This window comes from Manis pentadactyla, chromosome 7 (genome assembly GCF_030020395.1).
Source record: "Manis pentadactyla isolate mManPen7 chromosome 7, mManPen7.hap1, whole genome shotgun sequence".
Taxonomy (NCBI): domain Eukaryota; kingdom Metazoa; phylum Chordata; class Mammalia; order Pholidota; family Manidae; genus Manis; species Manis pentadactyla.
This window is the reverse complement of record NC_080025.1, coordinates 87,925,454-87,949,045: the sequence shown is the minus strand read 5'-3', so window position 1 is coordinate 87,949,045 and position 23,592 is coordinate 87,925,454. Positions and strand designations below refer to the sequence as shown.

General features: G+C 34.5%; 1 protein-coding gene across 1 annotated transcript in view; it reads left to right on the top strand.

Moving 5' to 3' along the window:
- AGMO (alkylglycerol monooxygenase) overlaps window positions 1-21,402 on the top strand; it is a 384,539-nt gene extending 363,137 nt beyond the window's left edge. Inside the window, exon 15 of the mRNA XM_057504558.1 lies at window positions 19,125-21,402. Within this exon, the coding sequence (XP_057360541.1) occupies window positions 19,125-19,199 (75 nt within the window). The 3' untranslated portion in view covers window positions 19,200-21,402. The remainder of the gene's footprint in view (window positions 1-19,124) is intronic.
- Window positions 21,403-23,592: the final 2,190 nt, after the last annotated feature.

The window sequence follows — 23,592 nt, the reverse complement described above, 5'->3', positions numbered from 1 at the left end:
GGGGTGAGTGGTGTGTTGAAGTCTCCTAAAATGAATGCATTGCAGTCTATTTCCCCCTTTAGTTCTGTTAGTATTTGTTTCACATATGCTGGTGCTCCTGTGTTGGGTGCATATATATTTAGAATGGTTATATCCTCTTGTTGGACTGAGCCCTTTATCATTATGTAGTGTCCTTCTTTATCTCTTGTTACTTTCTTTGTTTTGAAGTCTATTTTGTCTGATATTAGTACTGCAACCCCTGCTTTCTTCTCGCTGTTGTTTGCCTGAAATATGTTTTTCCATCCCTTGACTTTTAGTCTGTACATGTCTTTGGGTTTGAGGTGAGTTTCTTGTAAGCAGCATATAGATGGGTCTTGCTTTTTTTATCCATTCTGTTACTCTGTGTCTTTTGATTGGTGCATTCATTCAATTTCATTTAGGGTGACTATTGAAAGATATGTACTTATTGCCATTGCAGGCTTTAAATTCGTGGTTACCAAAGGTTCAAGGTTTGCCTCTTTAGTATCTAACTGCCTAACTTAGCTCGCTTATTGAGCTGTTATATACACTGTCTGGAGATTCTTTTCTTCTCTCCCTTCTTATTCCTCCTCCTCCATTCTTCATATGTTGGGTGTTTTGTGCTGTGCTCTTTCTAGGAGTGCTCCCATCTAGAGCAGTCCCTGTAAAATGCCCTGAGAGGTGGTTTGTGGGAAGCAAATTCCCTCAGCTTTTGCTTGTCTGGGAATTCTTTGATCCCGCCATCATATTTAAAAGTTAGTTGTGCTGGATACAGTATCCTTGGTTCAAGGCCCTTCTGTTTCATTGAATTAAATATATCATGCCATTCTCTTCTGGCCTGTAGGGTTTCTGTTGAGAAGTCTGAATGATAGCCTGATGGGTTTTCCTTTATAGGTGACCTCTTTCTCTCTAGCTGCCTTTAACATTCTTTCCTTGTCCTTGATCTTTGCCATTTTAATTATTATGTGTCTTGGTGTTGTCCTCCTTGGATCCTTTCTGTTGGGGGTTCTGTGTATTTCCGTGGTCTGTTTGATTATTTCCTCCCCCAGTTTGGGGAAGTTTTCAGCAATTATTTCTTCAAAGACACTTTCTATCCGTTTTCCTCTCTCTTCTTCTTTTGGTACCCCTATAATACGGATATTGTTCCTTTTGGATTGGTCACACAGTTCTCTTAATATTGTTTCATTCCTGGAGATCCTTTTATCTCTCTCTATGTCAGCTTCTATGCGTTCCTGTTCTCTGGTTTCTATTCTTTCAATGGCCTCTTGCGTCTTATCCATTCTGCTAATAAATCCTTCCAGATTTTGTTTCACTTCTGTAATCTCCTTCCTGGCATCTGTGATCACCTTCCGGACTTCATCCCATTGCTCTTGCATATTTCTCTGCATCTTTGTCAGCATGTTTATGATTTTTATTTTGAATTCTTTTTCAGGAAGACTGGTTAGGTCTGTCTCCTTCTCTGGTGTTGCCTCTGTGATTTTGGTTTGCCTGTAATTTTGCCTTTTCATGGTGATAGAAATGGTTTTCAGAGCTGGAATGAGTGACGGCTGGAAGAACTTCCCTTCTTGTTGGTTTGTGGACTTCCTCTCCTGGGAGAACAGCGACCTCTAGTGGCTTGTGCTGGGCAGCTGCTCACAGACAGGGCTTCTGCTTCCTGCCCGGCTGCTATAGAGTTTATCTCCGCTGTTGCTGTGGGCTTAGCCTCGCTCAGGCTGCTGCTCCAAACTGGTGGAGCTGCATTGGAGGTGGAGCGGCCGGGAGGCTATTTATCTCCGTAAAGGGCCTCTGTGCTCCCTGCTGCCCAGGGGGTTAGAGTGCCCAGAGATCCCCAGATTCCCTACCTCTGTACTAAATGTCCCACCCTGCCCCTTTAAGACTTCCAAAAAGCACTCACCAAAAGAAAACAACAACCACAAAAAAAAAAAAAAAAAAAAAGTTATATAAATAATTAAATTAAAAAAAAAACTCGGTCGCTTTTGTTTGTCCTCAGGCGCCGGCCTCAGGCACTCACTCACCGGTCTTCCTGCTCTGTTTCCCTAGTATTGGGGTCCCTATCCCTTTAAGACTTCCAAAAAGCACTCGCCAAAAAAAAAAAAAATGGCCACTCGCTTATCTTTGTTCTCTGGCGCCAGCCTCCGGTACCCGCTAACTGGTCTTGCTGCCCTGTTTCCCTAGTATCCAGGACCTCACGCATGCACTGTGTCTGGGCTCTGTTCCGGATGTCTGGGGCTGGGTGTTCAGCAGTCCTGGGCTCCCTCTCCCTCCCGCTCTGACTCCTCTCCTCCCGCCAGGAGCTGGGGGGAGGGCGCTCGGGTCCCACGGGGCTGGGGCTTGTATCTTACTCCCTTTGCGAGGCACTGGGTTCTCGCAGGTGTGGATGTGGTCTGGATGTTGTCCTGTGTCCTCTCGTCTCTTTCTAGGAAGAGTTGTCTTTGTTATATTTTCATAGATATATGTGGTTTGGGGAGGAGTTTTCCACTGCTCTACTCACGCCACCATCTTGGCTCCACCTCCTAACCATTTTTTTTATCCTTTTCTAAAATTGCCTCCCATATTTCCTTTTATTTTTTCTGAAGTATAAAGTATAAAGTTTTCTGTAACTTTCTAACAGTTGTTTGTAATTAGTAAACTAATTTTTCTTTATCTGAAAATGATTTTCCTTTACCTTCAATCCTAAATGACATGTTAGCTGGTATAGTGCTATAGGTTGACACTTGATATTTAGAGATTTGCTGAGATTAAGATATTTCATTACTGTATGACCAAAAGTCTGGTATAATATATTTGTACTTTTCCTTTTAATCTAATATGTCTTGTACTGCTGGTTTCCAGTAAGATTTATCTCCTTGTCCTTAGTCTTTTTTCAGTTTAACTAAAATACATTTTGTTTGCTTATCTCCCTTTGATATTCTTGGGCTTCAATTTGGTTCTTCAGTTCAGGTGCATTTGTCTTCTTTGTTTTTTCACTTCTGAAATATCACCAGCCTTTACTATTTGTAATGCAAACTTTCCACCATTCTTATCATTTCCTCCTTAACTCTAATTAGACATGTTAGATATCTCATTCTAACTTCCATGTCAAAAACTCTTTTTCATATTTTTGTTTCTATAATTCTATCTGTGGTATTTCTGTCTTCCAATTTCCTAACTTTATTTGCTTCTGTGTGTATTCATTTTTAACCAGATCATTGAATTATTAATTACAATAACCATATTTATTTTGAGATAATTTTATCTGGTTTATATTTAAATTTACTTGCTATTTTTTCTTAGTCCCTTGTGTTTCTAATTACTTTTATTACTTCTTACCTCTAAGATTTCTTTAAAGTTTGTACTTTATACTATCTTTCCAGCCCCTCCATTTCTTTTTATACTTGCAGGGTAAATTCTCCATTTCCTGCATTTGTTAAAATTCCCCTCAGGATATTTTTTTTAATGTGCATATGTGTGTGTGTGTGCATGCACTTAAGTTTTTACTATGAAATCTTCTCAGTTAGGATTGTTATATCCCTGGGCTTCTTATGTGCTATGACATGGGAAAACATCTCTATGCTACTCAACATTGCTCTCTTTTGTGCCCCCAGCAACTTCATGTTATTCAGCTTTGTGCCAATTTCTCAGCGTTGGATACTAGAGCCACACCCACTTGTAGAACAAATTTGGCCTTTCAGTTTCTCACAGAATGTTGTCTTCTTTTTCCCATTGCTAGCATAGCATGAACTGAAAGCTTTCTTGTCACTTCTCTTGGCCAGTATGTTTGTTTTTCTAATACCTTTTCATGGCTTGAGCATTATTTAGAAGATTGTCATTTCCAGCAACCACCACTTTCATAGAGATTCAAGACCACGTTTCATGGCTCAACCAAAGCATTGCAACTCCAGCCCTGGCTGTGTATTCTCTCCTTCTGCTCTTTTCTCCCAGCATCTAGTATTCCCTTACTTTTGAAATAAGCTACATCTTAGGTTTTCGAAGGGTGCATATGTCCAGCATCCACTCCATTTGTCGTAGAAGAGTATTCCGTATCTGTGTGTAATCTGCCACTCTGTGGGAAGTCACAGCCCCTTTAACAAAGCATATTATATTCTGTGTGTCTGTACATACAGTTATTTTATATTATTTATTTATCACTTTGATTCTAGCACATATCTAGAAATATAATGTGTGCTCAGTGGCTATGCGTTGAGCTGTTGATCCTTACACTTCCAGTTCCAGCTCTGCCAGTCAGTAAGCAACTGTTAGTTTTATGCCTTCTATTTTACATAAAAAAGAACCTAAACAATAATATGCTTGAGTTTATCTGGTATATTCTGAATCCAATAACCAATTTGACCAAACATGATTTTTTAAATATTACAACAGACTTTTTTTAACCATTAAAAAATGTATTATTATAATTTGAACTTCACTATTACTACTTATAAGTGATGTCTATGGAATGTCTCTCAAAAGATTTGGCTTATTGTTTTACCATAAAGTAAGGTCATTGTTATGATGTGAGAATCAAGGCTTCTGGGATTTAGTATTTCTTACAAGTATATCCATTTGTGGCTACAGTTCAAAGAAAAGTGGGTGGAAGAAAAGAAAGGGAAGGAGGAAAAGAAGGAAAGGGAGAAAAGGAAAGAAAAAAAGAAAGAAAAGAAAAAAGAAATCCTGTAAAATCATAACCATGGAAAAAGTGTGGTTTTCTGACTCCCATTTAAAATTTCCCCAGGAGAGTAAACAATCCCTTCATGGACTTGAACATAGGTGTGGTTTGATCACAAAGCCATAAATTCTCTTTCTGATTGCTGTTTGGCCTGAAGGTTTGCTGGAAGCATCACCGTCCTAGTTAGACTGTTTTCCAGCTTTTAAATGTATGAAAGTATGATTGTATTATGTGTTGACCCTGATTTATGTTGAAAACCCAGAAACATTTTTTCCAGAAGTGCTTTGTGTATGTGTGAGTCTTTGAGGCCTGGCCCCATCTGAGAATTGACTGGCTTACCTCAGTATACTATTCATTTATTCAGATGGCTGGACTCTAAAGGAGGAATCTTTAAATATCCAGTGGTATTTAAGTGAAATAAATATTATGAAGCAGATACGGGTTGTTTAAAATGTATCACTATGATGTAATATGTCAATTATACATTTGCATGCACCTTAAAAAATTCTGTCTCTAGAGAACAACTGATTGTCATAATACTGCATTTCAATTAAACCCACATCCTAGGCATTCTGAGTTCCAAATTCCTGAAACCCTCAAGTTAATGTGTTCCATGTTGTGGGGTTAATTTACATAAGGTTCTGGAGCTCCTGCTGCACTGTTTCAAATCTTGGTAGCTTTGATATTCTCCATAGTGGTATACATAAATACTATAAGCTAGTTTTCACAGAGACAAGTTATGATTATCAGCAGGAATTAGTTTCATACAATGATCTCTAACCATATTGTACCAGAACATTACCCAGACCCCATTATTTCTGAACTTCATTTTTCAGTCCCTATAAAACACATCTGTCCCACTGTGTGTGTTTTGAAAAGTAAATGTACTAATACCATTCTGACTGACCCATCCACCAAACCAATGTGAGAGAAGTCCAGTCCACAGCCTAAGCTGTGTTGAGTCCTCAGGTCTTGTGGGAACTTGTAATTCACTTGACCACAGCAAAGGGGGGGAGAAAAAGAGTAAAAGAAAAAGAAAGATAACGTTTCTAAGTATGTGTACTTTCTTCTAATAGCATAGAAAAATTCAATCAATTGTAATGCAATGTAGTCAGTATTGATCCTGGTGAAATTTTCAAGCATCATGACAGTTACTTTATTCCAGGATTCTGTACAGTTTCTCTAACTCCTTCTTCATAAGCAGGGGAATCTCTGAACTATAAATACTCTGTGATGGACTGGTTTATTGCAGCAGGACATAATTAGCTGAAGAAAAGGGATAGTATTCAAATCTAAAATCAGTTTACTTCTAACAGAAAGTCTTAATATATCACATTTGTTGTGATGGAATTTATATGGGATTTATTCATTTGAATGTTTGAATAAAACTGCTGCCTGCCTATGTCTTATGGATGCAGTTAGAAATAATAACAGACAGAAAAAGCTGAGGAAAGTTAAAACATGATTTTAAAACAAAATTTTTATGTCTGAGAAGTCAAACTAAGTATTCTCCTGTATATTAAGGTAAAGTGTAGTGACACCTTATGTGCCTTTAGGCTACTCTCAGAATTTGGGATTTACTGCTGATTCCAAGATGTACTCCACCATCATGGCTGGTGCTCATATAAGCAAACACACCTATTTAAAATGTGCTAGCATAATAGAGGCTCAATAATGAAAAGGAGTAAACCTAATAGATAACCAGAAATAATTTAGAGCTCATTCCTCCCCTCTCCCTTCCTTTCTTCCTTTCTTTTTTTCTGCTAAGTTTAACCTTTTAACCAAAAGGCAAAGTCTTTGTTTAAATTCTCAGACATCTACACAGGCTTTCCTTTGGTTACTTTCTTCAGTCTTGCACAACAGTTCTCAGACTTGAGTGTGTGAATTCCCATAAAGAGTTTGTCTACACAGACCCATGTGTATTATACTATAGAGGTTATTTAAGGGATTTTCTAGGGTAATTTTAGCTCTGGATACCTTTTGTCACATGTGCTAACTTCAGAAGCTAACAGAGGAGGTTCCATTTGCCTGTACTTATTTATGAGAATTATTAACACATTTCTCCACAATCCATGAAATTCACCTTTTGAAATAATTATAAACACATTTGCAGCTACAAAGATACTTCTGAAAACTCATACTATACTAAAGTATAATATTTCCTTATTTAATATTTGATATTGGATACAAGTTTCCCCCAGAATTTTTATAGTATAATAAATGGTTTTAAGGATCCTAGCAATAATCTCCCTTTTCTTCTTCCTCAATGGTGGGAGAAATAATCAACAATTAATCTGGACTAGATAAAAACTAAAGAGTTTTGAAGGTTTAGTTTCACAGCTCAACCTAGGCAATATATTAGTGGCCGAACTCTATTTCTCCATCTACCCAGCTTTATTGAGGTGTAATTGTATTTCTTGAATTATAAATACAAACAGGAAAATATTTTACCTCTGCAATTTCTGTTGTCTTAAAACTCATCATCATTTAAAAACATGTCCATTACTTGTTTTTATTTCAGTTTATGCCTCTGCAAATGCTTATAAGAATCACTGCTGCTGCTATTTCTCTGTACCTTTTTGTTGATGGCCTATGAATCATTTTTTCACAGATGAAGCAAGTGAGTCTTAACTCTTTAAATTTCATGCAGCAGAGTGCCAAGAGGCTGGCTTATGTCCAAGGAGAATATTAGGGATCTTGATATTGGAAATGGGCAATTTGTGAATCCATCTATCCATCCTTTGCCAATCTCTGTGTGTGTGGAGAATGATTTTTAAAAGCCCTTTTCCCTATCTTCCTGTATTCTTTCCATTAACCTTATTGTAATCAGGGTAAGATGAAGAAGTAATCAGGGTAAGTATGAAGAATAAAAATAATGGTATATTGTTTTTATTACAAATTCAATTGTTTCTGGAAGCTATCCTGGGAACTTTCTACCATTATAACATTTTGTTGGTCAATTCTATTATTTTTCAGATAATAAAACAGATTAGACCTTATAAATTTTCTGTTTCTATGCTCTCATTGGACAGAACAAGAAGCTGACGTCCTGAGAAAACTAAATGATTCAACAATTTTATAACAAAAAGGATGAGAACCCAGATTTCAAGGCTGTCAGCCAGTGTTTTCACAGGGCACCAAATGTTGGCATTCTGAAGACTTCTTTATCCTTATAATAATGGTTTTCAAAAGTGATGGATGAGAGGATCCACTGGGATAAACAAAGTAAATAATAGAATTCTATTTATAGTTGTTTTATCCCATCCTTCCTTTAAAATATATCTGTGTTTATATATGTCTTATGCAAGTAAAAATTTAAAATTTTGAAAGTTAAATATAATGGAGGGAAGAACTAGCAATAATAACACAATAGGATCAACTGAAATTATTCACATTTGTTGAACACTTGCAAATATGAAACCTAGCAACCTTGTAAGATTACCCATGTTTTTCAGACGAAGGTATTGAGTCATAGGAGCATTAAATAATTTACTCTAGATGGAACTGTGATTCAAACCCACTTCTGTATTCAAAAATACAACTCAAAATACTGAGTTATGGCTACTTTGCAGAACACTCTACCTGCTGAATGAAGGTGATTCCTCACATATTCATAGAAGAACCCTATAAGGTGGCTGTGGCAGGGATTGTTCATTTTACAAGTAAGCCAATTTAGTGGAAAATTTAACATAACTCTGTGATTGACCTAATTTTAGCAAGACATTTTTCTTTTACACTTAACCACAACATTGTGAAGATAATTCTATCTTAAGATTTATAAATAAGATATATACAAAAATACCAGCCTTTAATAGATACATTTATGAAAAATTATACATCAAAGTTTTATGACTTTAGGGACTATATTACTCACTAGTGAGTTCTGTCAGCCATAAAATGCCTGATATAAAACAAAAGGGTGATAAATATTGTGTGATGAATATAGCCTAATGGAGACTGATCCATTGTAATCTTTTGTGCATACATTCACCACTGAAGTAGGTGCCTTGATTTTATCAGTGCCACACTTAACACTAAATAAGTAGTGAATAATTAAAATAATATGGGTATTTATTTTTAAGGTTTATAATTTTGTCACTTGTGACTTTAATGTATTAGATTTTTCTACATTGAATCTATATTGAACATTTTAATAGATTTCAAGAGTTTTGATTGTCTAGCAGGGTAATGTTTACAACAAAGCAAAGGTATGGAAACATAGTTCTTTGTTGGCAGTTTTCTTACTATTCCTTCTCTGTTAAGTCCCTTGAGTATGGCTACTTCCTTTACCATTACATTGTTAATCCTCTAATGAGAAACTTTATCATGCCATTATCTCAGTTCCACTCAGAATTGTCTTTACTACACTGTGCTTAATGTATTTCTTTTCACATTTGTCAAAGAATATCTCAAATAATACTAACACTAAATAATGATCTCTATTTATTGTAGAATTTTTAAGGATGATATATTCCATTATATGGCTCAGGATTCCCCTGGAATAACATCTGTGTGAAAACAATTATTTTTATCATAGGTTTAGATATGAACAGGGAGTTTAATGTAACATGAGAGATCAAAACAGTTTGATAATAGAGGTGGGATGGAGGATCATTAGCAATTACTATTTATTCCATGTATTTGAGTCACAAATGAGGAATTAAAATTTAAAAGATTTTAGGACACTAAAAGTTGTATTTCAAAAGGCTGCCATTCTAAAAGCTCATCAACTACATCAGATTCCATGTTCTAACAGGATGAGGTACATAATGAAAATACTCCAAACAATGATCAATATCTAATTGTACTTACCCACTAAAATCCTACCCTACTTTATAGAATTAAATTTTCCCAGCAATAATTACATATCCAATTTTAAAAGTATCATTTCAATTTACAATCATCGAGGATGAAAAGCTGACATGACTAAAATCTCTCATTACAAATTTTACTTATAGTTCTTATCTACCACTATTTTCACTTTCAGTTTATCAAACATTTTTAGCCAGAAAAATAGTACATTTTGTCTATCTTCTATCTTTATATAACTTTACAACTTAAAATTCTCGAGTCAATAGTCACCATAATCTTGTGGATGTTAAGGAAGCTATTTTCCCCACTGTGTAAAGGGAGAAATGGAAATTCTAAGTAACCTCCTGAGGCAAAATAATCTGTGTTGAATTGGGACAACCTAATATTCTTACTCCTTTCCCAGAGTTCTTCTGGTTTGTTTGGGGCACTCTGTGTCCCGAGTTAATTGCAATGTATATGAGGTTTATCATTCATAGTGTTCACGGCTTTACCAATGGTATTCAGCTTTCCTGTCAATGAATTTGTTTTTGAATTAGCAGTTGATTGCTTTGTCCAAAACTGTTTTCCTGAAACAACTTGAAATATATTCCTTCTCCTACTTTTATTCAGTAGCAGTTGTTATCTGAAAGGGCCCAACTTAGAACCTGGGGCGGAGAATATATACCACCATTTTGGAGGAAAAAAATTATGGCAAGAACAAAAGATAATACAGATAGATTCTTGAAGACAATTGGCATAGTCAAAGATCATTTTGGGGAATCATTGAGGTATAAAATGAGAATCTTAAGGTAAAAAATCAAATGCAATTCTGTTCTTTATGACAGGAACATCACTTTATTATATAGGAAATTAAACAATGGCCTGGAAATATAGGTTACTGAAGCTCCAGTTCAGTTCTTACAATGTTTATATAGATTCTTGAGCTAATATATTAAATATGGAAAACATAAAAATATTATAAAGCTGACTTTATAGCCTGTAAGCATGACTGAGTTATTTCAATGTTCCAGTTTTCAAATATCAGGTCCAAAGAAGTGGAGATTATTTATGTATATGTATATATGTGTACATATATATGCATTTTTTTTAAGCCAGGAAAAGTCATCTTCATTAGAATGTAAATCAACATTTTCTCTAGGTTTCTTGACCTGATCTTAATATAAACAGAAGCTCTTATGTAATATTTCATAAATGTAATTCTTGAGTATTTTACATATATTAAGACTGTAAAACAGTATTTTGAATATATGTGAATGAAAAGGAAAATGTACTACAATGCAAATGCATAATATAACATCTGATTGTTTTTTGCTTGGGATGTGGGAAAAATAAGACATCAAATGAATAAAGTGTACATTTTGACCTTGTTTCATAAAGGAAAAAAAAATCTATCCTTGCTCCTGAAATGTGGCAATTTCACATCTTTTCAATTCTCTCTGTATAATTTGAGTTCTTTCCCAGCAGTTTATATCATGTTTCTTTAATAATCTTTGCTTTCAGAACCAAAGCCATTATCATCATCATCATTATCATTATTTGGAGCCCAGAAGATATAGGGTGTTGGTACAGGATCACACCTTTTTTTATAGCTTAAAAGCTAAAAAATACGCTCTTTGAATGTTTGTACTGTTTATGTAATCAGTACCTACATTGCCAAGGCTTATTGAAAACAGCTGGGTGCCTGCTGTGTGCATCTCCCTTTGTTGAAACTATTGCCAGAACAGGTAGTCAAAAGTGGAAAGTAAGGGAAAATTCAGACATCTGGAGTGTCTCTCAAGAAGGCAGCTGTGGCTTCCTTAGGAAGCAGTCATTGTTTCCCATCAGCCAAGACTGTGTATACACTTCGGTCCAGGTCTGGCCTGCCTGGCCTAATAGGGTGCAGTTTATGACTTAGGACTTATGTGAGAAACCATTTGGGCAGTCCCATCTCTGGCAGAACACTGAGAGAAATCCCCCAAGCTGTAGGCCATATGGAGGCTGTTGGCCTTGTATTTAGCCTGCCCTGGGAGGTTCCCGTTTACTGGGGCTCTAATCATCCCTTTGACACAAGCAAAAACAATACAAAGAGATCTTTTCAAAGCATACCTTTCCAAGATATACTGTCCTGTTTTTAAAACTAGACATCACTGTTATTTCTGTAAACATAGCATTTGGTTCCTAAAAATGAACTTCTTTTAAGAGACTGTGTTGTTTCCAAGATAGTAGGCAAGTGCGGAAAAATTTTTTTTAACGCATTCTAAAAGTTCTGGATTGCAGTGTTGAATGGCATTTTGCATTCGTAAACATATGCTCTTCTAGATATAAATTTTTGTACATTAAGTTTTAAAATTTTTTATCCATGTGAGATAACCTAGGCTCTTGATTTATGTCAGAGAGAGTCCAAAAGTTGGCTTTTGCTATGTACTATACACTGAAAAACAATATGATGTTTTAGTAGGATTATCTGGCTAAGACCACCACTCATTTACCATGAAATGGCATTGTGGTAAACTAGGACAGTGATTTGCTTGATAATTTTTTGTTAAAGCAAAGCTCTTATTTTAGAATGTTAAGTGCTTTAAATTTCAGTAATCAGAAATAAAAGGGTATTAGAAAGGTGTAGTACTTTCAATTTAGATTATCATGTTTCTCATCATTAACAGAGAATTCTGTTAGGACATTTAAGGACCCAGATTAATCCAGGAACATTTTATTACAAAATGTTCAGTTTCAAAACATACTATTGGATATGAAGTGGACAATTTTGTGCCAATGTTAGGCATACTCAGGAAAATTAAATGAAATTTTATTTCTCGTTGTAGTCAGAACTTATTTGCAGAAATATGAAGGTAAAAAAAGAAATTTAATTAATATGTATTTAAATTCACAGAACTATCTTAAACTTAAAAGAAAAGTACAGTCATAGTTTTTAGGACAAAGGATCAGATTATGTTCAATAGTTTGCCCATAGTTCATTTAAATACATTTAAAAAGTCACATAAAAAAAGTCATAGCACAGAGTCAATCAAGGTAATGTTCTTTAAAGCCTCATTTTTTTCTGTTCTTATTTTATTCTCAACTTTATAAAAACTAAAACAGACTATCCTTAAATATTTTCATTGCCCTGATTTCATTTTTCTTTCTCACATCTGTAAAAAACAAAGAATGTGAGGCTCCAAGGTAAATACAAGAGGAAGATTATAATTGTAAAAAGATTCTTTCCATGAAATTCAACTTTCCTAAGATATTTTTCCCAGCATAGTGGTCAACATTCCACCCTAGCATTCATTCTCTTAAGCAATATATTTGGTCCTTTATTAACATGACTTTTTTGCAACTCTCTCATCATACCTCTATGTTGTCTTTTCTCCTGTATTTCAAGAAAAAGTTCTAAAAAATCATACTCTTCTATTGCATTAAGAACTTGGATGATTAGAAAAGTAAAAGTCAAGCTTCAGTTTTGACAAGGCACATATTCTGGCTATCCTGTGAATATAAATCATGTCTAAACAGCCTTGGTTATCCCTTTAATTTTTCTGTATGTGTTAGTTGTGCTAAGTAGGGCATTTCTCTGTACCATTTTTGACAAATTTCAAACTAAAAATAAGAAAGAAATGAAGAGGAAAAGAAGAAAGAAAAGAAAAACTAACCTGAAAAAAACTGAAAAGAAGTAAACCTGGATATTAATAATACGTATATTAAAATACATAGAGATTTTCTAGGAAATTGCTGTAAATCAAAGATGTATCACTGTATATAAGGTAAAGCAAAAATGTATTAAGTAATCAAAAGCAGTTTTAAAATCCATATTATTGGATGGCATACCTTAGAACAAGTATTGGTAATACTGAAAAATTTTAGTCATATACCTGTAAAGACACTTTATTCATAACTGAATTCAAAGATGAAAAAATCCACAGATGTTTTTGAGAAATGTAGCATCTATTTTCACTGTATCCAAATTATGGTTTATAGAATTTTGACCGGATGGGATTGTATGCACAGTAGCTAATTCATGCCAACTGTGTTTGAGTGTATTCTCTGAATTGTAGGTAGGTTTTGGAAACCTCTAAGTGAACTCTAATCTTACTAATATTGGTGGTTTCCAAGTATTACCTGTGATAGCTCAAATGCAGTATGGATGAACAATAGGATATTCTGTAAGACTATTGTGGAAAAAAATACTTTCTCCAACAGTTCTGACTTTAAGAAGTGAAAAAATTATTGTACTTAGCAAGAGGTAATCATCTCTAAGGAACTGAAGAAATACATGGTTGTAATGAAGATTCTGCATTTGTTGTCTAAATTAACTTAGTACTTTGTGTCAGTAAAATAATAAGATCTCTTTATCCCCATCCCAAGTAAAATAGTGAAACATCTAATTTTTCTGGCTTCAGGGTTCAGCTGAATTATTTACAAATTTTGTTCCGATATTTATTTTGTGTTTGTTTTCTTTCAAAAAGAACATGATCATGGATGTTTGGTATATTCTCTTGTTTAAAAATTAATATTAAATGATATTTAATGATTAAGGAAAATACACATTCTCTTCAAATAGGCATTGTCACATGGGCATTCATGTAAAGTTTCTTTGTATATTGTTTTCTCTCAGTTAAAAACTTTAATATATACTTAAAAGCTAATGTAAAATAATAACATTTGATTTAAAATCTAAATAGTAGTAAATCTTTTTAAAACCACATATTAAAAATAGCTATGATTGAATATGGTATACCTGCTCTCGAATAAGGTATAGAAGTAAACACAGAGAGGGAATACAGGACTTTCAAGTAATAGGTGCCACATCTGGAAATTATTTCTCTTAACCCTTTTGTTTGTCTGCATATGACTCTTAGTATTTTGGTCATATATGGAATACACTGGAAGTAAAAATCAATAATTCTCAATTTCTTTTGAGTTGGCATTTGTCAAACTGTTCCTGTAAAATTCTAGGGGAAAAAAGTCTGTCATTCCCTAATATCTCTCTGATGTTTTCACTTCAGAAAGACCTTCAGTACATTTGGCTCTAATTTCTATTGTAGTTCTGTTTATGTTTATTTGTTCTCTTGCACTAATAGAAATAGAGATATTTTATAGTAATTTAGGTTTTATCTCTGTTTAAGTTCCTATCTATACAGCAGAAAATGGTCATCTCTAAAAACCAGAATATCATGTTAAAAAGTATATTTAACAATGTTTGAAGTGTTTCATACATTTGCTGTTATGGTTGTTATAATTGTGTTAAATAGTTAACTGGTATTTTATGAACCTCATCAGAGAAATAATTTTTAAGTAAAAATATATTCTTCCATTTATGGGCAGGGTATGATTTGTTAGGATGCAAAATTGGTTCATCCATTTCCAGGGAATTTTAGGAAATCAACATAGGAATCTAAATTTGTCTGAAAATGTATACAATGGAGTAAATGGCAATATTCTTTTAAAAATATTTGAAAGAGATTAGCTCTCAAATCTTCACAAAAATGCCATTTCATATTTAAAATATATCAGATGTCTTCATTGGCAAGGTAGAATTTAGCAAGCAACTTTGCCCATCATTTACAAAATGGCACTTGTTTGTTCAACATGGTAGTGATTTAGTGTATATAATTATATTGCCACTGAAAATAGGCATAAAATTAAATGAGTTATTATATCTCACTGAGTGTTTTCTATTTCAATACTTGTAGCAAGAAATACATGTTTGGGAATCAAAAGAGGTTTGTGCCATTTCACAGATTTTTCTTATGGTTGATTTTTCAAGTACTTTAGAACTTTCATTGTATTTGCAGTTCATCTAAAGGTTAAATAATTTGAGAAGTGTGGGGATACTGTTAGGTAGTTCAAATGGAAATTGTGTACTGTTCAAGGTGATACTCTATTTTCTTTGCTTATCAGGTCATTAATAAATACAGTAGGTGGATTCAAACCAACAGAGACAGATATGGGCACAGCATAAAAACAATCCACTGGATTTGTAATTTGAGGCGGAGAGCACTTTGAGGAGATGCCAAGGCACACAAATGCCTGTACTATTCTCTCTCCTTAAAGATTAAATGACTGGTTTGCTCCAAGGACAGCCATTTTCATTAAGGCCTCTTAAAGCACAAACATAACAGGGAGGAGCACCAGAATACCACATCAGCTCCCACTGGCATTTGAGTATGGATTAGCAGCTCAGATTAGCCACCTGCCAATAGATGAACTTTTTGGAAAGGGATGGAAAAAATGTGGAGAGCATCTGTACAGGCCAAAGTTCAGGCGTCAGAGTTGAGGGCCCTGGGAAGCCAAGGAAATAGCCTGAAGACAAGGGCTGCTAATGATGTGTTAGCACAAGGAGGGTTTGACACCAACAGCAAACTTCCTCTGTTTCCTATTTTGAATCCAGCTGTTCAAATCATGGGACTGCCCAGACCTGGGAAAAAATAAGTGTCCATTGAGTTGGTACATATCCAGAAAAATCATCTATAGACAGAATATTATAAAAAAATCTGCCATGGCTACCATTTATTCTTACACTAGTCTATGTAGTAATTCTCCTGTCTTCATAGAACAAATAGTTGATTAAGAAGTATGTTAATGAACAGTGATCTCAAATGAAACATTTAATCTGATCAACTGTGGAAAACTAAAATGAACAGCTTAATACAAATATCAAGAGAAAGGTTGGACAAGGGAAGATTTAAAATGTAATGTCTACAATAATCAAGTCCATGTTAAATAGTTTTCTAGCTTAAATTACATATGAAGTGTATGTATTTAGAACTATATACACATACATTCAAAAATACAAAAGCAAATTTGTTATGTTCTATTTAACTGTTCTCTAATGGAACTGAATTAGTATTTCAGGGTCATACATATTTATAGGACATATTCATCATATTTGATTTCTATAATCTTGTGCCAACCTGGATTTCATTATGTATTAAAAAGTCCCATTTATGTTTAAAGTACTGATTATGAAAAGGTCTCAGAAACCTAGCAGTTACTCACTTAAAAATCACCAGGCAAGTTCAGGTGATTACAAAAAAAAGAAGAAATGAATTCACTGTTGATGTTCATATTCACTAAGCCTGCCCACAGGGTGTGCAGTTAGATTTTCTGGGGGACACTGAATAAATGGAAAATAAAATTCCAGCTCTGATATTTAGTTTTGTGATTACTTGGTGAATCACATAAATTCTAAGTTCCCACTGCCTCATAAGCAAACTGGATATGAATCCTCCAAGGTTCGTTATGAGAATTAAACATCATGATCTAGGAAAGGCACCTAGAACAAGCTTAACTGATGTCTCCTGCATATTAATAGAGTCTGAACCTGACCCCTTTGCTTCATTAGTGTTTCTCCCCAGTCTGTTTGGAGGGATAATAGATAGGGGTCTGAAAAAAAAAAACAGAGAAACAAAAATTGTACACTACTGCATATTTTGGTTAAGAAGCCAAGAGCATTTTAGATAATTGGAAAAACAAGGTCCTTGGGTTTTAGTTTGAGGCAAGTCCTCAAGGAAATAGGACTTGAATTATCATTTCAAAAGAGGAAAGATTTATTTGTGAAGTGGTGGATTAACAACAAAGGCATGATAAGCTGAATTATAATTTTTTCACTCTCTTATTAGATCAGAAATCCTTAATGTTTCTGGGATCCCAGAAGAAAGTATGGAGAGTCTAGTAGGTGGGGAGTGAGGAAGAGAATTATACTCACGAAAGATTACATGCAGTTTCAGAGATTTCACTGAAGTCATTCTCCCTAGTCTTCACCCATGGAAATCATCATTGTGGATCTAGATATTAGATTCAGAACCAATAAAAACTTCTTTTGCCAAATACATTTCAGATTCCAGTACCTTGCACAACACAAGGTATCTATTAATTAGTTACTTAATGAATATTATTGATCCAAATTGAACTATTTATCCTGATAAAATAGATTTGTCATCTGTGTCCCACTTAAAGGCTGTCTTCTCAGCTGTCCCTCTGCCAACATTAACCCATCCTTACAGACAAATGTAATTCATTGTGTAGTCTGAGGACTTCCACGATACTCCCTCATCTTGGTACTGGAGCTATCGTGAGAAATCCCATGAGGTCATCTTTCTTGAATTTCATTCAAAAGAAAAATAATCAAAACCAGTCTTTAAATATATTGTGTTTGCTTTCTGGGCAACTCCAAAATTTAGTATTGTTTTGACTTCTGTGTCAGTGTAACCATTGATTTCATTTTTTGGTGTTTTTTTCATATTGTGGATGTTATAGGCTGAAAAGAATGCATGGATTTGAGGAAAACTCAGATTACCTAATCTGAAGGATAATGGTGCTGTAGAAAGAACCAAAAGTTTCCTGTAGAACTGAACAGCCTACCCATAAAGTCTATATATCAAATTTAGGAGGCATGTGTTTTTGTTTCATATTCAGGCTTTAGAAAGTGAAATCACCACAGTTCAGTGTGTTTCCTGTGAGTGACTCGCTGGCCTCAGCTGATGGCCTCAGCTTTACCTCAGTCCATCACCCCAGGATGCTCCCTTGCCTCTGTCTTACTACTTAAATGCGCTCCTTCATGTAGTTTTTATGGCTCTTTTGGGAATAGTGATCTTCTTCCTGGGGAGAAGCAACTGGTTGCATTTTCATAGTTTAGAGAGGAAGTGTGCATAATAAATAGAAATATGGGGAAACTCTTGCACAGCTATCCCAGGAACCACAACTGCTGAGGCATTGTTCTTTTTCATCATCATACTAATAACACCTAAAGTCAAGATAATAAAATAAATCGTATGGCTTAATTTTTGTGCATAGGTAAGAGGAAACAGAAGGGTCGGCTTATGAAAGATTTGATACTATAAAGACTATAACTAGTGTCTTGAATTTAGCTCAACAGAAATGGACAATATGTACATTATGGCATTTAGATGATACGTGATGAAAAATTCTGTACCCATAAACTCTTACTGAGTATGACTGTATAATCCTTGCCAGTATCATTAGAAAATAGGGTTTTATTTGGCTAATTTTTGGTGATTTGTTGGAAATGTGTAGTGCTACCTGAAAGCAAAGGAATGAACTCAATGAATTCTTGTGACTGCTTATTATGATTTAGTTGATTTCAATTTTAAAGGGAATTCTTCAGTTACATTTTGATAAGATCAAAAGAATGGCACGGTAAGTCTGCAGCAGTGTTTAGAATTTAGTTTAGGTTGAAAGAACTTTATAGTATGCTAGATCACATTGCTTCAGAGAGGAATGATTGCTTAATAATGTTTTTATTTCTCCTTTTGCAAAGTCTTCTTAAGCTATATAAACAATGAGATCATTTAAAGCATTGCACACAACATGCAATATGCTCAAATGCCAGAAGAAAGTTCTGATTCATTCAGCATTTAATTTTCATAGCCCCATCCCTAGAAATGACCCAGATTTGTGTGTGTGCGTGTGTGTGTGTGTGTGTGTGTGTGTGTGCATACACATATAAAGTCCAGAAACAAAAGTCTTTACTCCCACTCCTGTGTTTGCATAACATATTTTAAGTTGGGTTGGCTAAATTCTATCAATTATCCGCTGCTAGCTTCAGTTTGATACATTTAACTTTCTAAAATGTTTATGTTCATTTTTCCCTAGAAGGATATTTTTAACTGAGTTGAAAAAAAGTGCTGATTCAAATTTAATTATTTTTCCTCTTTGTGTTTTATTTCTTCAGATACTTTTTTCCATCTGCATTGCTTTCTGGGGAGTAAGAAGTATGAAAGAACTTGTCTCTGGCTCTTGGAAGTAATTTGCTCATACACAAATCTCTTGTTTTAATCTGTTGTCCATACAATATATTACTACTGCTTATGGAAGTATAATTATCTTATATAATGATTATATTTCTTTAGTGAAAGGTAAATATACCTATTACTCTTATCACTTTCCACATTTATTATTTTCTATTAAAATTAAATTCACTGCAGTGACTTTATTACTAGAGTTGAAAGCAAATGGTTTCAAATATTATGATGTTACATCCACTGTAGCACTTAAACCAGTGAGTATGAGAAAAGGGATGGAGAAAATTTTTTTTAAGTGAAAAGAATGAAGATTTCATTTGCATTGATTTTATAAGAATTTTTCCCTGCTGTTTGTTAGATTGTGCTTAGATACATATATATTTGCCATCATAAAAACATATTACATTAGTTGTTTGCCTAAGGCTATATTTACCTTTGAAAACCACATACCTAAAGGGCTACATTATAGAGAAAGATATCACTGAAATGAAAACAAATATAATTTGTCAGAATTAATATAATCAACAGATTAATTTGTGGTGCATATGTCAATATGTTTGCTCAGTTTGTTTCAGCAGGTGGAGGAGCATGCATCACAGGTGTCCCCCGCTTTCCAAAAGTTCACCTTATGCCACTTTGCTTCCTTTTTCCAAAATTTCTTAGACTTAAAATTACAAGTTAAACAATGGAAGTTATATGCACTAAAATAATTAATGCCATCCTTCATTGAGCTTTGCCTATATTCATCACAAGATTAAAGACAATGATGTTAATTAACCTCATTTAAAAAATATGTTTTTTAGGCTTTGAATAGAGAAGACTGTGGAACTATTATGTCCGACAACAGGAGTCTATGTGGACTCCTCATACAGAATTGAAGTACATTTATTTTTCAAACTGGGAAAGCAGATGAAGATTAAATTTTATATGATGGAAAAATTAAATTATATCTCAAGCCTTAAGAAATAGGGACTTGGCTTTCCTTCAGTCATGTTTTTAAACTTCTTAATTTAACACAGAGTTAGAGCAAATACTTAAGCCCACAACAAATATTAAGCCCTACTTTTGTTCTCTTACCAACATATCATGCCAGGCTGCATATATAGAATCATGTTAAAGTAAGGAGCCCTCTCCTGGCTTGAAATTATTAAACTTACAACATAAAAATTCTGAAAATCTATAGTCTACATATTCAAGACACTTTAGGTTTTATCCTTTAGGAATGGCAAAGAAAAGATTCATAAATCTTAAGTAGATTTTTAGTATGTCCAAATAGTTTAATAGTTTCCCCAGGAGTCATGTGTGAATATGTATATATGTTTGCACAAATGTGAATTTATAGGAGTGGCCTAAAAATGAGTTTACTGGTGGAAATAAATAATTCAAAAGTGACAATAGATATTTTACAATGAAGTACTGTTTTGTCAAATTTATCCATTATTTCTTTTTGTCTCTCAGCTACCCTCACTATGATTATAAATGGTTTTCTTTTAGAAATGCAGACATTTTCAAGCTGCACATTTCCAGGCCTTTGGCAGCAGAAGTGATTCCCAGATAGGTAGTTTTCCCAGGGCCTGTGTGTGTTAACCAGGGCACTTTATTCTTCACCTGCAACCCTGCTAATTTTCAAACCCAGTTTTCTCTTGCAGAGCACTAATGCATGGTGACAGATCATATAACTATTATTAATGTTGTAAACTGATCTTGAGTGATGCCATGTAATTTATGCTTACTCTTGACTGGAAGCACTTTAGCTCTCTCTCCCTTTCATTCTCTCAAGAGGAAAAGCATTAAAAATACGACTCATCAGCTACTCATCGCTTTGTATGGAGAGATGCAAACTGACTTCACAATTAACTGTGAAGATTCTCAGGTTTGCTAATCTACCATAAAGAAGGATTGAGACAGGGAAGGCACATTTGTCTGTGGTATCAGTTAGCATTATTTCACTTAATCTCCAAAATCCTAGGAATTAACATTGGAAACACCTTTTTACAGAGGAGAATTCTGAGGCTGAGAGAGACTTAAAAACTTGCTCAGGCCTATGATGCATAATTGGTGGGCAAAAAACAATTAAACCTCTGAAGTCTGATGTCAAAGTCCATGATGTTTCTCCATTCCATGATATCAAAACAGGCTTGGGAGTTTTAGTTCAGAATATTTCCTATTTAGTTTGATGTTCCAAGGTCCAAAATAAAATTCAAAGTACAAAGAGTTTTGATATAAGATAGATTTGTTGAATGAGTATTTGAACAATATAAGATAGATTTGTTGAATGAGTATAGAACTTCTAACCTTCTTAAGAGTGAGAAGGCCATAGATTTATTTATAGGATAACCATTGTCTAAAAGAAGCCTATTCCTGTACTTGATTGGATTTGATAGAATTTCCATTGCTTTACCTCTATTTGTTGTATCATTCATCTTACTGTTTCTAAGTAATTCTGTTAATCCTATTATATCGTGGCCATGATATTCAGCAGTACATGATGTGTAATTGCATATTTGAAATTCAGTTAATCACCAAAGTATTGAAAACCTTGTTATATTTAACATTACCAGCTTGTATTGTTGTTTATTAGGGGTTCTCAAATTCCACTTTATGGTAATATTGTATAATGCAGTCAGTGTACAATCTGCAAGAGAATAATTGAGTGGAGTTTGAAGGCATAATCTATATTATGATATACAGTATTGTGATTTATTTTGGAGAGCAACAGTAGTTAGAAAATGAGCTCCCTATTTTATGCCCCTCCTGTATTTTTTCATACTTGTAACTTCCAGAATCCAAAAGAGAGACAGAAAACACAGAGAATCTTAAAATATTTCAGAATCTTAAAACATTTTTGATTATATGGTTTTCAGCAGCACTATGGAAGCAAGCTGGGCTTTATCATGAGCAGCCTGCCTCAGTGAAAGTAAATTTAATAGACAGTGTTCTATCTATCATTAGAGTATATTTTCAAGTCTCCAGTCTGCCACCCTTTTTTCCTCGATAGTGTAACAAATTAAACTCTTCTCTCCTCAAAGACTCAATTTTAAAAAGTTAGCAAATGAGGCAGGTCAGCAAGTATTGGTTTTCTCTTGTGGACTGTGTATTCTTTTTGGAATTCCACAACTCTTAACACCTCTTTAGTCAGAATTTCCAACCTTTCCAGAAACCCCAGGACCCACCAATTGTAAATTCATTCCTTGGGTGTGTTCACCCTTTGTTTCAGCAACAATCAATCCAAAATTCTAACTTGCATAGGTTTACATACAGAAAAGAGAAAAATGCATCCTTTGCCTTTATGCATCAGGATTATCTGTGAATATTTTTTTAAGAATGCAGATTCCTGGTAGAAGCATTGGAATTTTGATTTAGCAAGCCATGCCAGAGAATCTGTATTCTTCAAAGTTCTGCCAGTGATAAGGTAGAGGCCATACCCAATCTAGAATGAAATAAAACTTCTCTAGATCTTCCCCTCAAGTTTTAGAAATATGCAGGAAAGATGCACAATGTAAGGGAAAACTTTTTCTATAGCAAATAATTTAATTAGAGGAAATGGGTAAAACTGATTAAGTAAGAATGGCTACTGAGATATGCCACCCAAGGAAAAGTATCAGTTTAACATGAGATTATTTTATGTATATTTAGAAACCTGAAAAAAAAACTGGCAGTTTAAAAGCTAGGTAAGCACCAGTGAGAATAGGGACTAGAGGGAGGTCTAGCAGGCAAAGGAGACGCGACCAAAAAATATTGTTGCCATAGGTCCTGTTTATGTTTGCTTCTAATATTTCAGTTTTCATAAAGTGTTATTAATAGCAGTATTAAAATATACTGAGTAAGGTTTGGCAGACATCTATTTTGTACTTTCAGCTTTTGTCAGGGACTCTCTTAGTAATGTGAGAGATGCACATGTAGTCAAGAGAATTCCCAATTTAGCACAAAGTTCAGTGACAGCTATCCATCATATTCCTGCTCTGCCCTATCCAGACAAAATATAGCTAACATTCTCACCTTCAAAACAGTACACAGCATGCATCTCACTTTGCTGGTAAAATGACGTGTGCCAAGACAATCATTGTCTCAAGGATGGCTAATTCCTTCTAGGCAAGAGATGTTGGGAAGCCATCTAACAATGGCATCTGGCAGCCATGTGGCATACTAAGAAGGCTTACTTTGGCCTAAGAGATTGTCTGCAAGAACAAGATCATCAGTTGCTAATTTACATCAATAAGTCAAAAAATTAATAAATGTATATTTAGTGACTAGTTACTGATTTTTTCCAAGAAAATTCATGCTAAATATATAACTTGCATAAAATGTTTATCAACCTATGCTATTCACAGGGTTGTTGGGGGGAGGCACTTAGTGATATCACTAATTATATGAAAACTGGAAGAAATAAATGTGCTG